At 40.1% G+C, this 15,732-nt stretch overlaps 2 protein-coding genes across 2 annotated transcripts; both read right to left on the reverse strand.

The window, feature by feature from the left end:
* Positions 1 to 1,727: 1,727 nt before the first annotated feature.
* On the reverse strand, positions 1,728 to 5,797 carry LOC141954484 (myelin P2 protein). Its single transcript, XM_074894085.1, has 4 exons — positions 5,656 to 5,797; positions 3,969 to 4,141; positions 3,604 to 3,705; positions 1,728 to 1,983 (listed from the first exon to the last, which is right to left on the reverse strand). The coding sequence occupies exons 1-4, from the start codon at positions 5,726 to 5,728 to the stop codon at positions 1,933 to 1,935; spliced, it is 399 nt and encodes a 132-aa protein (XP_074750186.1). The 5' UTR covers positions 5,729 to 5,797; the 3' UTR covers positions 1,728 to 1,932.
* Positions 5,798 to 11,820: 6,023 nt separating this feature from the next.
* Positions 11,821 to 15,219, reverse strand: LOC141954492 (fatty acid-binding protein, adipocyte). The gene is made up of 4 exons (XM_074894095.1): positions 15,067 to 15,219; positions 13,679 to 13,851; positions 13,353 to 13,454; positions 11,821 to 12,050 (listed from the first exon to the last, which is right to left on the reverse strand). The coding sequence occupies exons 1-4, from the start codon at positions 15,137 to 15,139 to the stop codon at positions 12,000 to 12,002; spliced, it is 399 nt and encodes a 132-aa protein (XP_074750196.1). The 5' UTR covers positions 15,140 to 15,219; the 3' UTR covers positions 11,821 to 11,999.
* Positions 15,220 to 15,732: the final 513 nt, after the last annotated feature.

Genomic DNA, 15,732 nt, shown 5'->3' on the forward strand with positions numbered 1-15,732 from the left:
CAGGAAAAGCAAAGGAAATACAGACCTCATTTGCAGCAGTAACTACTCCTTTGCCTGCAGCTCAGGGGCAGGAGACCAACTCTGCTGGACAACTTCCACCTTCCCAGAGCTGGGCCAAGGTGGGCAGCTCCAGCAGCCTCACAGGAACCATGTTGTACTGCAACAGGAGGGAATGAAGAAGCTACAGAGGAAAAATCCAGTTTCAGGCCATGGCAGATTCTGAGCTGTAAGAAATGTGTTTTCAGCTCTCTGTAAGAGTCTAGGAGAAAAAACTGGAAGCTCACATACAACAACAGTTCACACTGTTCTTATGTAGATAATCTCACTTAAAATATGTGACTACAATTTGTTAGCAAAAGATGATACAAGGGGTATCACACTGCCTTCATTCCTTGTTAGTCACTGAGGACTTGGAGTCACAGAAACTCTGACACTCACAGAGGTGAGTTTTAATGGTAAGCCTAAAGATGGAGAATTTGTCCCTGCATCTAGGTTAACGACCAAGATAAACTCTTCCTTAAAACCACTGTCCATAAATCTCACAGCTCATATTTTCTAGAATTCATCCTGTTTGCCTTCTGGCAGCTGCCTCCAGTTAGCCTGCATCTACATAAAAGTGTATCCAAAGCTGGACCCAGTCTCTAGCTTTTTCAGTGATGGGTAGAGAAGAAAGGTGATCTTTAAATTTCACATTCACAGGTGATATCTGTCTCTTAACTATCTGCTTGGCCACACCAGTTTAGATTCTGATGTTCAGGATCTCTCTCAGCCTTGAGAATTTGTGTTCTTGACTATAAAACCAGGGAAAGGTTCACATCAGCACTGCTGCTCCTAACGAGCCAAAATAAACACATGTGCTTCTCACAGTTGTTTTAACCCCACAGAGAAGGCAGGGAGAGCCCTGCATGGTAGCATGGAGGTAATAACAAGGAATGAATAGTCCATGTGGTTAGAATGAATGTTGTGGTGTTACTGAACACTGGCTAATGGAGGCAAAAGTTAATAAGCTGTTACAGTGCTTTTTGATTAAATAGATTTCCAGAAGTCTAGGTTTGGTTTATCTGGTTTTTTTCTTAGTTAAAAGCAGAGTAAGTGCAATGGGAGGAAAGAACAGCTTAGCTACTCAGCTGGGTTTAGCAGCAAACTCTACCTAATGAAATCTCCTTTGTGTGCTTAATATTAAGCACATAAATGCTGTCCTAGAAGAAGACTGGATTGCTGAGCACTTTCCAAAACGAAGCCTTCTAGCCCTAAGATTTCTTGAGTTCATTCACACCTGCTCCACACTTTGTTTCACAGGTAAGAGCTCTGTTGGCAGAGAAACATGGAACATATTCTGATAATTGTTCTCCAGTAGCTGTTCTATTCCAAATAGATGCCAGAATATAAAAAGTGGTACTGAAAGAATTGTAAACATTTTGGGATGAGAATGAAACGATGTAGTGAAATCATAAGGCTGAGACAATGAATCATACTGAAAGTCAAAAATTCCGGTGGTAAAGATGATTTTCCTTATAGGAACTCTTCAGCAATAAAATCTTTCACAGGAAAGGAATACTGAATCCAGTATTGAATTCACTAGAGACGTTTGTGGAAGCATGTTAACCCTCTCACGGAGGTGGATCAGTTGTGTTTCACCATTTTCATTACAAATAGTCTGACCACTTATGCAGACAGGTACAACAGAAAAGAAAGAAAACTTCAGTCATTCATGTGGAGACACTCTATTTTATGTGTTGAGAAGCTTTTATTGGATCACCACAATACTTTGGATTAGTTACACTATGGCTCTGAAATATCAAATTATAGTGTAGTCATTTTCCCAATAAAAGGAAATAAGAAAATAAAGAAGCACAGTGCATGAAGTTTTGGTCACTGAACTAAGCGGAATTTTAAGAGCCAGTCCGAGTCTGGTGCAGCGAGGGAATTTCTTCACACTCTTTCATAAACTCTAGTGCAGACAACTCCTTTCATGGCGCATTCCTAAGGCACGAAGGAAAAGATTAATATAAACCTTTTTGCTGATAGCAGGTGTGTCTGCTGCAGTAACCTCTGAAGTCAGTAAAAATCCAGATGTCATATTTTACTTCTTTACATATTTACATAATTTTTAGAGCAAACAGCAAAGATATTTTTATGTTACAAATGGAGTGGTTTCTATTTTAACATCTTCGGACTTAATTAAGTGGCATATAATGATCAATAGATTGCAAAATTAGGCTCAGCTTCCAGAAATAAATTTACCTTCCTTGGTATTATTGCTGGCTTCACAGAAATATCAGCCCCACCTAGTTTATTATACCATGGGCCACGAACACTTTCAATTTGAGTTATTTTGTGGAAGCAGAAGTAGCCTGGGTAGTTCAGAGGTCAGGCTTCTGGCCTAAAAAACTTTGCACTTATGAGTCACAAAATATTTCTCCTGACCCTCTTCCCCCAGTGGCCTTCAGTGTCTCCTGGTGACTCACAGCCACAGGACATGTGTGACAGAGGCGATGGGACAATGAAAAAGACCTTATTAGTCTGCAAAAGATGAGGTATCCTCCACAAACCTGTTTGAGGCAAGGGGCAGATGACAGGATGCTGATGGAAGAGAGACCCCACCTCTCTGCTTTTCGAAGATGGTTTAATAATTAGAAAAAATTTACACAGAAATGCAGCCATGAGGAGATGCAAAAGCAAATCACCCTTCCAAATGTACCAGAGCTTAAAACAAAATGCAGTCAGAACAAGCTAGCATATAAAGGTGTAATGGTGCTGATTTCAAGCAAGTCGCCAAAATTAGTTTGGCTCCACTCTTTAAAAACTTTAATCAACAAGGCACTTTCTTTCATTCAAAAGGGAAATCTTAATTTTAATAACAACGCTTACAGCAAGGGTCCCTAAAATTTGTTATCACCTTGGCTTGGCCAACCCATTTCTTTCACATGGCTGCTAGGGAAAGGCAGGTTGCACAGGGTATGAGGGAAGGCCAGCATTCCCTTGTTCCCAGGAATGGCGTGATTCCCTCACCACAGCGGGCATTTTGGAGGAGCCAGTCCCTGCTCCAGGTCACCACGGAGGCAGGAGTGGGCACAGAGGTGCTGGCTTTCATGCAGTAAACCTCAAGCACCCGCTTAGTGTGCTCAGCATGCTCACATGGAAAAAGCAAACAGAGGCATGTGAATTGATGGGCTTTAGTAGAAAAAGATGTGTGAAAATGTGTAAAATCAGTTTTCTAAGGTAGACAGGCTTTATTCCAAAGATATGAAAAAGGAAAGAGCCATTCCAGGGACAGCAATATCCAACTTGCAAACTTTTATTTGCATTTCACAGGTTTCTGCTATTTGAAAACCTCATTTCATTTAAAAATAATAGTATTGAAAGCAGTAAGTACACTGTCAATTTATGGCAGCTCTGCCAATATAGTCACTTTAAAGACAATTTGCTGTATAGAACAATATTTCCTTCCAGCCTGTTTCCTAAACTTGGTTCCCTTTTTCTCCCTCTTAATTTATCTCATAAGTCAGAGAGAAAGCCAAAACTGACAGTCTATTTAGACAGAAGCAAACTGAAGGCTGCATTCTTCTGACCTTTATCAGCATACAAGGAATGTGAACTTACCACCACCATTTTCCCATCAACCAGTCTTCTCCTTATTGTGGTCTCTTTGCCATTCCACTTCTGCACTTGCACCAATGACCCTTTCTCCAAGGTTATGACACTCTGCAAAGGCCAAGAGAAGAGTTTCAAACTGCAGTCCAAGATTTGCAGATAAGAGTAGCAATTCATTTTATGTTCAGCAAGATCTGTGTTCTTGGCTAATGACATGTTTAGTAACATTAGTTTCAGCACCATACTATTTCTTCTTTCAGTGCTTTCTTTGAATAGTTTGGAAAACTCATAGTGCACTAAGGGGTTAAGAAAAACTCCTCCTGGTGCCTTTCTAGGAGATGTCCCGACCACTCAGAGATCATCAGCCCCCTTACCTTGACTTTCCGGTCATCTGCTGTTGTTTCATCAAACTGCTGGCCCAGCTTGAAAGAGATCATCGTATTTTTGAAGGTGCTCTCAGTTCTGATGGTTACTATGTCCCCTTTCATACTGATGATCACATCAGGCTTTGCCAGGCCACCTAGTTTCCGGGTAGCTAAGCCCACTCCTAGAAATTTGAAACAAAACTCTGATTATATTCTATCAAGCAAGAAACTCGGTATCCTTTCATAAATCTTCAGTGGAAGAATAAGGAACAGCTTCTTCTTTAATAATGCCTGATACAGTTCAGACGCTAATTCTTCAAATGTGGAAGTATTGTGTTCTGAGGCTGAGGCAGTCCAAGTTGATAGAGTGCACCTTCAGCAAGAAATAAAGATACACATGAGTATACACTTGTGTACATTTAGCTAAGAAGAAACATGGTTACAAATCTGCATGAATTTGTGTAGAGATAGAATGGGTAGAAAAATTCAGAGGAAAGGTCTATTTCTCATAAAAGCTTGCAAAAATCCTTTTTAAAAAAAAAAATTCTTGACAAATCTGAGAATCTGCACTTTTGTTAACCAGCTGCTGGAAGAAACCAGATAATGAACTGCCAATGTGATGGTACTTGTTCATTAAAACATACTGGAGATTGGGCAATTCCTAGGTTGCTACTAACAACCCTTAAGGATCTTTACATCTGAACCTCAGTGAAAAGTACAAGTACGAAATACAAAAAACATTGAAGTTTAGGAGCAAAGGGCTGCAGAGAGCTTCAGGGAAAATCCCATGTCAAAAACCTTTTATATTGCCTAGTGCTTTTCAGTCCAGTTCATTGTCTGCAAGTTGCGAGGTCTGAGGCAAGTTAGAACGAAGGCCACTGAGGATGTATTGCTGTTTTATAAGAGTAGAAGAGGGACAGCTTGAGTTACTGCCTTTGTTAATGCTATGCTATGCTCAGATGAAAAGATCCATATAAAAGGGTATAAAGTTATCTGTAAAGTATAACACTATTTGCAGTAATCATTCTATACTAAACACTTCTGTTCAAATCTTCAGAAAAATATCTGTAGCCGGACTTTCATTCCACATTTACTCTGGTTAATTAATTAACTGCAATTCTTTTGTTATTCAGTTTAATATTTCAAATAAAGGCAAACAGTGTCTCAGTGAATCATTTATAGAGCAAAAGCAATGCTGTAGCTGATTGTCTGTGCACTTGCTATATAGGAATGAAGCCAGCATTAAAATGAAAAACAATGCTTAATTTATTACATTCCTGGCATTCTTCAGTAACAGATAGATTCATTCATAGTATTTAGACCTCTGAAGCCAAAGCGTCATGAGACATCAGCTCCATTATATATTGTAAATTATCAGAAGTCACGAGTTTAATGGTGCTTTCAAGAGAAACATAAAAAAATGCTGCATGCCCATAGATTCTTCTCATTACAGAAAAGCAAATTAGATCAGGTCAGTTCAGTTAGACAGAAGTAAATTTATTATAGTAATTCAGCACCTACCTCTCTGTTTTCCCATTTTAGATGCTAAAGGAAAGGAATTAAATTATGCTACAAAAGTAAAGTGCTTTTGTGACCAGGAAGAAAGCACCATCCATGAGCAAAGTATAAGATGAAGAAGAGACATTCCCAAAGAAAACTTTTTTTTTTTTAAAAAAAAAGAACGAACATTTCTCACCCAATTCTTTCATATAGTCATCAAAATTTTCACTGGAGACAAGTTTCCAGGTTCCCACAAATCGGTTACACATCGTGTAGGCTTTGCGAAGCAGTGGTTCTGCAGAGAGAGGCAGTGGCCACAGCAGATCTTGGTGGGAGTCAGAGAGATTGTGTGCCTGACGCAGACCTCGCTGGCCTCCTTTTAAAGATTCCCTGTCCCTGTAGCAGTCAGGACAGGCCAATAGGAGAGGCAGTACCAGGGCAAGACAATGTGCACCTTGTCCAAGGCAGCCGTGTCAGTACCAAGGCTCCGGGTGACGCCTGCCTCGGCTTCCTCCACTGAATAGATCAGGACACTGAGGGGTGTGGGGGGACGGGGACTTGAGGTTACCACTGCATCCGCCGAGCAGTCAGGGGACACTGCAGTGGAGTCTCAGCCACACAGAGCCACCAAGCACAAGAGCACTGCATCCATATGCAACCCAGCTCTGACTGTCCTCCCAATGCCATTCTCCTGCTATTACCATATAGAATAGAATAGAATAGAATAGAATAGAATAGAATAGAATAGAATAGAATAGAATAGAATAGAATAGAATAGAATAGAATAGAATAGAATAGAATAGAATAGAATAGAATAGAATATTTCAGTTGGAAGGGACCTACAACAATCATCTAGTCCAACTGCCTGACCACTTCAGGGCTGACCAAGTTAAAGCATATTGTTAAGGGTACTGTCCAAATGTCTCTTAAACACTGACAGGCTTGGGGGATTGACCACCTCTCTAGGAAGCCTGTTCCAGTGTTTGACCACCCTCTCGGTAAAGAAATGCTTCCTAAAGTCAAATTTAAATCTCCCCTGGTGCATGGAGACCATTCCCATGTGTCCTATGACTGAATACCAGGGAGAAGAGATCAGCACCTCCCTCTCCGCTTCCCCTCCTCAGGAAGCCACAGAGAGCAATACCATTATTGTCACCTGTCTGCTAGTCAGGTACATTAAAGCCATGTAGATTTTGAGGAGGAGCTGTCAAGAAGCTGCTGTACATAGTGGGGTTTTGGTTTTTCTACTTTCATGATCCATCCTGGAAAGGGTCTGTGTGTTTTATGATTTAAAGGCAGAACTGAATTATACTGTTGTGTTTTCTCCCTTTGCATCAGTGCAATGATCCTATGCTGTGTGTTCTTCCCTGCTCATACCCAGGGCAGCACCACAAAGAGAAGAAACAGCCAAATTTTGCTGCCTCCCTTCTTCCACAACAGGGCATGTTCAGAAGATCAGTGCATCGGTGGAGTTCAGCTCCTGTGCTTGGCAGGTGGATGGCATGAACAGAGGCTGAGTCATTAAAGGGCTTATTCTCAGTTCAAAGTCATTTGGTGAGAGGTGAGAAGTTTTACTGGGTTGGGAGGAGGGCATATGCTGCTCTCCTTTTGTCTTTCTGCATCTGGATAGTTGGCCTGTCATAGAATTAAGGGCAGATTTAAACCATCACAGTCATATAAGGTGTTGCATTCAAATGTGTCCTACTATTGTCAGATTTCTTCAAGTTTCCCTGCTCCCATGAAGAGGCTTCACATCCTTCCTCGGTCTACATCTCCCTTGTACTGGGGAGCCCAGAACTGGAACCAGCACTCCACGTGTGGCCTCACCAGTGCTGAGTAGAGGGGAAGGATCACCTCCCTCAACTTGCAACACTCCTCCTAATGCAGCTCAGGACAACACTTGCCTTCTTTGCCGCAAGGACATGTTGCTGACTCATATTCAGCTTAGCGTCCACCAAGACCTCCCAGGGACTCTCCTATAAAGTTGAGTTTGAAAGTTTGAAAAGTTTGAGTGTGAACATTCAAAAACTTCTAAAAAGATGTACATTTAGAACTGCTGTCTTGTGGTTAGTAAAAACCAGACACAAAGAACAAATCCATAAACCATATGTATATTTGACAGGCAGGAATTTAAAGCACTGTAATTCAAGATACCTCAAACTATCTGAAACTATTTAGTGTGAGACCACATCAACTGTAATTCTGTCCTTACCCTTCCTAAACCATCTTCCTGGAGATTACTTGCTACATGAAAGGATTATATGGCTTCTTTCTTACTTGTGTGAACAACAGTTGACTGTTTGTCTTTTTTGCATGATTACGCTTTCTGGGTTGTGACCACTTATAGGGACTTTTCAGATATACATTGTAAGGATGGATACTGGGATTATAGGTAGTAGGACCAAATTTCTAGTGTTTAGAGTTGAAAGAGTGAGATGGAGATGATGCTGGGCCAAGGAGAGTGAGTTTGGTTCTCGTCTTGAAAACTGTCATATGCAAGAAGGGGACATGCTTAAACAGGAAACCAATACAGCCTGAGCAGTGAAAATATTGTAGTCTTTGGATTATACTGTGGTTGTGGGGAAATAACAAGGTCTTAAGTCACAAATTTTGGTTGTGTTTGCAAAATGTTTTTATCCCATCAGTCATAACATCAGCAAGGGTAAAATGAGCAGAACTTCCCATTACTGCTCAGGTCTAATTACAGTCCAATGTAGGGTGGGAAAGTCTAGAGTGATTGAAAATGAAAACAAAGTAAAGAAGAACTCCTTCTCCTCCATAGTAGGAAGCAGATGCTGTTCCTGTAATGTGTAAATAAGTGTCAGGTTTTGAAAGTCCTGTCCCCACAAAGTTCTTTTAAAGCAGAGATGCATTATATCACATTTTGTGTAAAGAATAGCTAGCTCTTTTATCTAATCTCTGGAAATGAGAAAGCTCCTCCTAAATGAAACCATTATTTCTCAAGGAATAATATGAAAATATTCTACCATTGCTCCTCAGGCATTCTTTGTTCTTTCATTTAATTGTCTTATCCACATAAAGGCACTTTAACAAGACAAGGATGGTGCCTTTGGGAAATAAAAGATGATTCGGACTTTGTAAAATCAGGCCCAAAGAAATTCAAGAAGAGCAAATTAATCAGAATAGAACAGCTATACTGCAGTACCAGTAACCTTAAGAACAAAAGTGACAGAGAATTATTTATACAGACAAAACCCCAGTCTTAAGCAGTCTCAAACAATGTTGACATTGCTACCATCTATCTCTTTGTCACTAAGAAAAATCAGCACTTTCATTTAAAGCACTTATGGTCTAGAAAGAAGAAGAGCAGGGAATTATATCTCAGTAAAAATAATATCTATGGAAACTAATTTTTTTTTCAAGCTTAAAGGAAAAAAAGTGTCAAGGATTGTGAGTATGTGTGCTAAGAGGGGGCTTTGATTCCCTTTTTCTGCTTACCATTGGAATAAAACAGGATTTCAAGTCAATACACTTGGAGATTGTGAAGCAGCACTAGAGATAAAGGTAAAAATTGATAAAAATGATGAAGTAAAATGTAAAGAGACTATTTAAAGAAATATGGAAAATAAATTTATATCAGTTTCTTTAAAGGAAATGTGATCTGAGCAAAGTCAGTGCCAAAAAAAGTCTAAATTAAATTGCTAGGAGAGTAATGAAGAAAACAGAAATAAAAGCAGAGAACAGAGGCCAAATGCCTGCCTCGCTGTGAGGACACTAAGGATGTTTTAACACTGACTCTGTGGAGCTGAGGGATTGACTCTGAACACGAGGCCAGCAGTCGTCTTCTTCCCAGTAACTACACTGGAGGGTGCAAACAGCCTTTTGTCTCCTTAGCTGAGGCATCCCATGAGACCAGACCAAGACTGCTGGGGCCGAGGGAAGGGGTGGCAGCCTGGGGCAGACTGCAGAGCTGGGTGCACACCGGGCTTTACTGGCCAGGACACAACAGCACTCTGAGTTCCTTCCAGTGGAAACAGTGTTAAAGGAAAAACAAAAATAACAGAAAGGTCAAAGCTCAGAATAAGCTTTGCTTCATCTTTCTCTTGAGCTGCTAAAAATTTGTGGGTTTTCCTCCTGACATCCAAGCAACCTGTAAAGGAGTAGTGAGTGAATATGCTGACAGGCAAAGATCTCCTCCTCTCATCATTCAAGGGTACCTGCTGTGTTAAGCATGTCACCCACAAGGTTTGTAGGGGTTTGCTGGGATCCTTCTTTTTCAAAGAGGAATGCTATGGGATGGTTTCTGATTTTTGGAGAATACTTCAGCACTATAGAAAAGAGAGGGGGACCTGTGCTGCTCTGCAGGCAAGGATGATACAATAACCTGCCTTTACCCCTTAGAAACACGTGCTGTCACTTCCATCCAGGCCTGAGAGCACACACCTTTGTTTGCTAGAGAGGAATTACCTCAATTTATTCAAGAAGTCACAAGGTTGCTGCCTTTTTTAGTGAAAAAATTTTGGCCTTCTTCAGACAATAAATTTCAGACATGTTCATATTCTAAGAAAAGCATCACTAATACTTCATATTATATAATGCCTTGTTAAACTTTATAGACAGAATGTCACTTTATTGACATTTCCAAAAATTGAAGTTTGAAGTGGCTTGATTCATTTACAAAGTCTGAATTCATTCACCAGGTACTAAAATAAATGGTGATGCTTTCAGAAGAGATTACCTGCCTCTGAAAATTCAGGCTGTGAAGGTTACAATTGTAACTGCAGGCTTTTTTAAGAATGTAAGATTTCTGGAAAAAGAAGGCTGCTATATGAATATTGGAATATTGGAAATTTGACCTCTGCAATATAGGATTGCCATATCTGTTGACAATGGGGTATATTTAACTATGGGCTGATCTTTAAATAAGCTCTATATAGCTTATTTAAACCAATGTTGCTGCTTCTTATGATCATCTCTCATACGTAGGTTTTCTGCCACTAATCTGTAGGTTTATCCTGGCTTTTGTAAATAATTTTGGTTCTTGTTAAGCACTATGTAGATTTAGTGTTGTGTATATGAAGTGCTCTGGAGCATACTTCCTTCCCCTATGCAACTGCTGTCTTTAAACTGATGAGATTTCACAACCAGTGAAGCCAAGGTAAAAACAGGGGAGCTGTCTGTCCATGGCTTTTTAAACATTTTCTGCAGAATTTACTGATAGTCTTTTGGAACTGCTCTTAAATGACTCCTTAGTTCATCCAGAGTGTAGAAGTCCTCCTTTTCCTTTTCCCTTCTCCAGCTGTATTAATAGTGCAGAAACTTGAGAACAGTCTGAGTCATGCAGAGGAAGGTTCAAGTGTATAAGGTCTCTGCTGCTGGCAGTAGGGACTCAGCGCTGTTGCCTCTGACAGCTGACCTCAGGAATGTCAGGAATATGTGGAATTTGGTTCACAGATCTTAATTGCAAAGCTTGAGATACGTTTATTTTCCTATTTTGTGGTTACTGCATACATTTTCAGACTCTTCTTGTCCAGGTTTTTCCTAGACTTCTCATTATTTTTGTCCTCATCTTGAGTCTTCTCAGTCATAGAAATCAGGGCTTCTGTGGACGAGAAGTTTTGAAATAGGAGGCCAGGCCTAAGGGCAGTAGAAGGTAGTTCAAGAATAAGAAGAACTGAAAAACATAGTGTCCAAAGGGCTTTGCATCTAGAGAGGCTCATGTTCCCAAGACTGGTCTAACCTAACGAGCTAGTAGAAAATGCATATAGGTAATAAAGTAGGTTGTACTACTAGCAAACTTTTACAGGCCTTTAGTAAGCCTGAGAGTACTTTTTAAGCTATGATTCTTAATTCAATGCTTTTTGTTTAATCTAGGACTAATGGAGGTGTTAAAGAAAGGGACATTAACAAAATAATCAGAGCTGAGAGCTACAGGCACCTATAATCTCACACTTCAGGTGGAAGAGGACAAGATGAAACTGCTTCAGATGATCGCTGTGTTTAAAATAGTTGGAGTTTGTGTGAGGAGGAGGTGACTGGTTCCCTGCTCATGTTGGAAGCCAATGCTGGGCATCCACAGTAATCACCCTCCTCCCTGTCCCAGGAACAACACCCTTCGCTCGAAGCCAAGAAAACCACCTCTGTTATTCTCCTTGCTGTGCACAGGTTCCTTGCACACACAGCACTCACTGGAGGAGGTTTTTGTCTTCAGGTCTACATCTATCACTGTCACACAACAAGTGCCACTCCCTGGATCGTCTCCGATCCTCTTTCCGCAGTGAGATGAGTCACAGTTACCAAGTGTGGTACCAGCTCTCACATGATACTTTCCTGCACAACACCCCTTCCCATATTGCATCCCCCCAATCCCCTTTCTGACAAACTCCAGCACAAGCACAAGTTGTAGAAAGCTGAACATTTTATTGAATAGTCACAACAAATTAGATTAGTTGCATGTAACTGTTTTAGGAAATATCTGTAAAAAGTACAGTTCTCTTTAAAATGGATTTTTGGAGTTTTTCTCCTTCAGTTAAGTTGTTTTTCTCCAGCTTTAAACATTAGTCCTGTGTGAAGATGGCTTCATGCTTTTTCATAAACTCTTTTGCAGGTAACGTTATTCATGGTGCATTCCTGGAAAGAAAGACAAGTTTAATCAGCTTTTAACTCTCACTAAATGTTTGTTAGTCAGAAGGTAGAGAATTACTTATCCATTGGGAGGCAGTGTAAGAAAAAATTTGCATTTCTCCTCCTCTAAAATGAATTACCAAAACAGTGAAACTCAAGTTTGAGAGCTTCAAAAACAGAAGTCTGAAATACAAGCAGAGGACTGAAAGAACATCAAAGGACTGCTCCAGCAACCCCCAGAGGATTTCTGATCTCCCCTTAAAAACCTCTAAAGAAGGCTCCTAGGACCTTCTATAGAGGGTGATTAGACTCTGGAGCTGGCCATTAGTCTTTTTTCCTTTCACCTTTTGCAGCTGTGGCTTGTCTTCTTCACACACCTTTGCATAATACGTACCCACACATACACACACAGAGTCGTACACAGCTTTCAGATTTGCAGCTGCTGGTGCAGGCTCTGCGTGTTAGGCTCTGTTATCATCTAAATTTCTGTTAGATCAAACTCTGTTTTGTTCAATCTTTCTTAATTAAGTTTTTAATAAAAACTGCTTCTATTTGTTCTCCTCTGGTCTCTATCCAAAGAAATTTAAATATTAAATTTATAGACACATTAATTTTCTCTAAGGGAGGGCAGAACTCTTCAGGAATTTCATGTATGTGTATCATTTTGTAGTATGTAGGAACCTCAGCTGCCTTTTATGGACACAGTTCAGTCCCCTCCCAGTTTCTTCAGTGTGTCTTTCCTAAAACTGAAGAGCACTGATGAGAAGCCCCAAACTGCAGGTGGGCTTCACTGACATCAACTCAAGCACAGTACTCTTTGACCAGATAACACCAACAAACAGAGCTTGGATACAGGTTTCTTTTTTTTGTTATAACATCATATTATTGACACAGTTGTTGATGTGTTCCCACAGATGGCTGTTGACTCTCTACTGGAGATGAACAGGAGTATTTTACATCAGCACAGAGTGGACATAATTAACATGGACTTTGCTAATGCTTCCTCTATACTGCCAAGGACTTAAGGATTCTGATATATAAAAATTTCCCTCACCAGGCTGTTGGGTTTTTCTCCCTACTCTTTCCTAACCATGTCTTGCTATGAATGGAGAACAGGCACCTCCATATCATTCCATAAGTTTAACAGCATTTCAGTTTTAATATATACTCCAGACTCATTCAGAGAGACTGCTCGCCAAGTGCACAGAGCCCTTTCAGATGTTTTCCCTCCCCATGTTTGAATCCAGTATAATACACCATGAATTCTGCACAGTGAATTCAGTGACTGAGTAACAAAAATGGACTCACCACCACCAGGTTCCCATCCATCACTTTTCTCTTTATGATAGTCTCTTTTCCGTCCCACTTCTGCACCTGGCTCAGTATGCCATTGTCTAGGGTTATGACATTCTGCCAAAGAAAAAAAAAGCAAAGTGAGGCTGTTTCATCAGGGTGCTCTGGCCTGAAGAGAAGACTGTCTCCATGTCCAAACAGCACTGAAGCACAAAGCATCCATAGCACTCTTACTTTTGAAGGCAGCATTTCTACACTGGATGTTAAAATCACAACTCCGTCCTCCTGCTCCCACATCCCTTTTGAGAGATACATTTGGAAAGTGCTGGTTTTGTACTCACCTTTGTTTTTCTGTCATCTGCTGTGGTCTCATCAAACTCTTCACCCAGCTTGAAAGAGATCTCTGTATTTTTGAAGGTACTTTCTGTTTTGATGGTTATAACATCACCATTGATGCTGATCGTTACATTGGGCTTGGCCACACCAGCCATTTTCCTGGTAGCAAAGCCGACACCTGTAAATAAGTCAGGGCACTATGAAATTTTTATCTTTACTCAATGTTTTTATCTTATTTGTTGAGAAAAAAAAATACTTCAGTGCTGATTTTCCTATTACTTTCCAAATTTTTTATTAATTCTGTGTTGCAGAAGTTCCTTTGTAACTTCTCACTAGCTTGGTATGGTTATAGACCAAGCCGGGTGGGACGACATAAGGAAGTTATCTGCTCTGTCATTGTCAGAATTTTGAAGACTGAGACAAGATTTTAATGCCAGATATTTGTTCAAAATAACTGCAGTGGTTTGTATAGCAACTTGTATGCTAACTGTATTTAACAGTAAATAAGCAGAGATATGACAGTTTCTAAGCCACAAAAACAAACAAACAAACAAGAAAAAAAAAGAAAGCACTTTTTATATTTATCAGTAGCTAGGCTGAATAAAAGGAAATGATTAAGAAGTAGCTGGCAATGGTTATGTCCTGAGTAAAATCTGGGGTAAAGATTAAGAGTGCAAGAGTCGCACTGAAAGCTGTCTGAATGCTGCATGTCTCAGTGAGTATTTTACCCCTAATCTCCAAATAAACCCCCAGTTTTTTAGCACATAGTGATCCAATCAGTGCAAGTTACACCATACTTCCCCTACACTAAAAGAATGTGGAAACCTTTTAAAGCCCAGTTTTAATTCTAAGCAAGAGTCTACACTGTCAGAGAAGAGTGTTATCCTTCAAATCTTTTGCAAGCGTCTACATGAATCCATGCAATTTTCTTTGTTAATATTCACTGGAGGCAGCTACAGAGTTTCATTCACTATAATAGCCATGACAATAATAAGTCTCCTAGTCCAGTAGCAATATAAAGTTGCTTTTAGACATAGAGAAGCTTGCTGCATTCTAGCATTACACCGCTTTATATGTCCAAGGATGAACACTAACCTGCACAAAATATTGCAGTGGCATGTTTTACTTCCATTTGTAACACTACCAAGTAGACATGCATAGACTTGGCTTACCTGAATCTATTTCTTCCAATCAAGGTTTTTTTACATTATAGGAATTTGACACCACTAGTTCAAACAGCCAAGTTCTCCAGTCTAAGACTATCTGATCAAAATAGTTGGACTAAAACCCTCTCGGTAAACAGCATAGCCAGAAAAAGCAAGGAAGAAATAAAGTTCAAAATCAGCATTCCTTCCCTGTCCCAGATACAACAACTCCAAATAACAATTCTCACCCAGTTCTTTCATATAGTCCTCAAAGTTCTCACTAGAAAGAAGCTTCCAGGTGCCCACAAACTGGTCACACATTTTGTCAGGCTAGAGAGAAGTCTTCCACAGGACCAAGCAGAAATGCAGGACAGGAGGATAGTATGAGCTCCAGGAGATCAGGAGTTATCTTTAAAAAGGAGCCTTGGCCACATGATGTTTTAGGATGACCAATGAAGAGGGAGTCCCAGTGCCCAGTGTTTTCCTTCCTCCCCTACCCCTCCTTTGCCAGTAGGTCATAGTGTTATTATTCATATGCCCTTACTAGCACAAAGATTAGTGTCTTGGTTTTATTTAATTATTTTTGTCATTCAAGAACACTCTACCTTAAAGGCAAATAATTAAATCATATTGTTTTTCAGAAGGAAAAGGTAGGCTCAAGCCACAGAGGGTTATCTCCTCTCCCATACCCTTTTCTTTCATTTTAGTCCACCATATCAAATGCATACAGCTAAATTCCTAGACTGTAAGATCTGAAAGGCTTGTTGGGATAATTTAGTTTCCTTTCTGCACCACTGCAGTCAGATATTTTCTTCAGAGAGGCACAGAATTACAGGAAGGAGTGGATTTGGGGCAGAAAGAGAGAGTGCTGGTGGCTGTAGAAGGGTAAGGCAATAAAATTTCTTCTTTGATTG

This window comes from Strix uralensis, chromosome 1, assembly GCF_047716275.1.
Source record: "Strix uralensis isolate ZFMK-TIS-50842 chromosome 1, bStrUra1, whole genome shotgun sequence".
NCBI classification, from domain to species: domain Eukaryota; kingdom Metazoa; phylum Chordata; class Aves; order Strigiformes; family Strigidae; genus Strix; species Strix uralensis.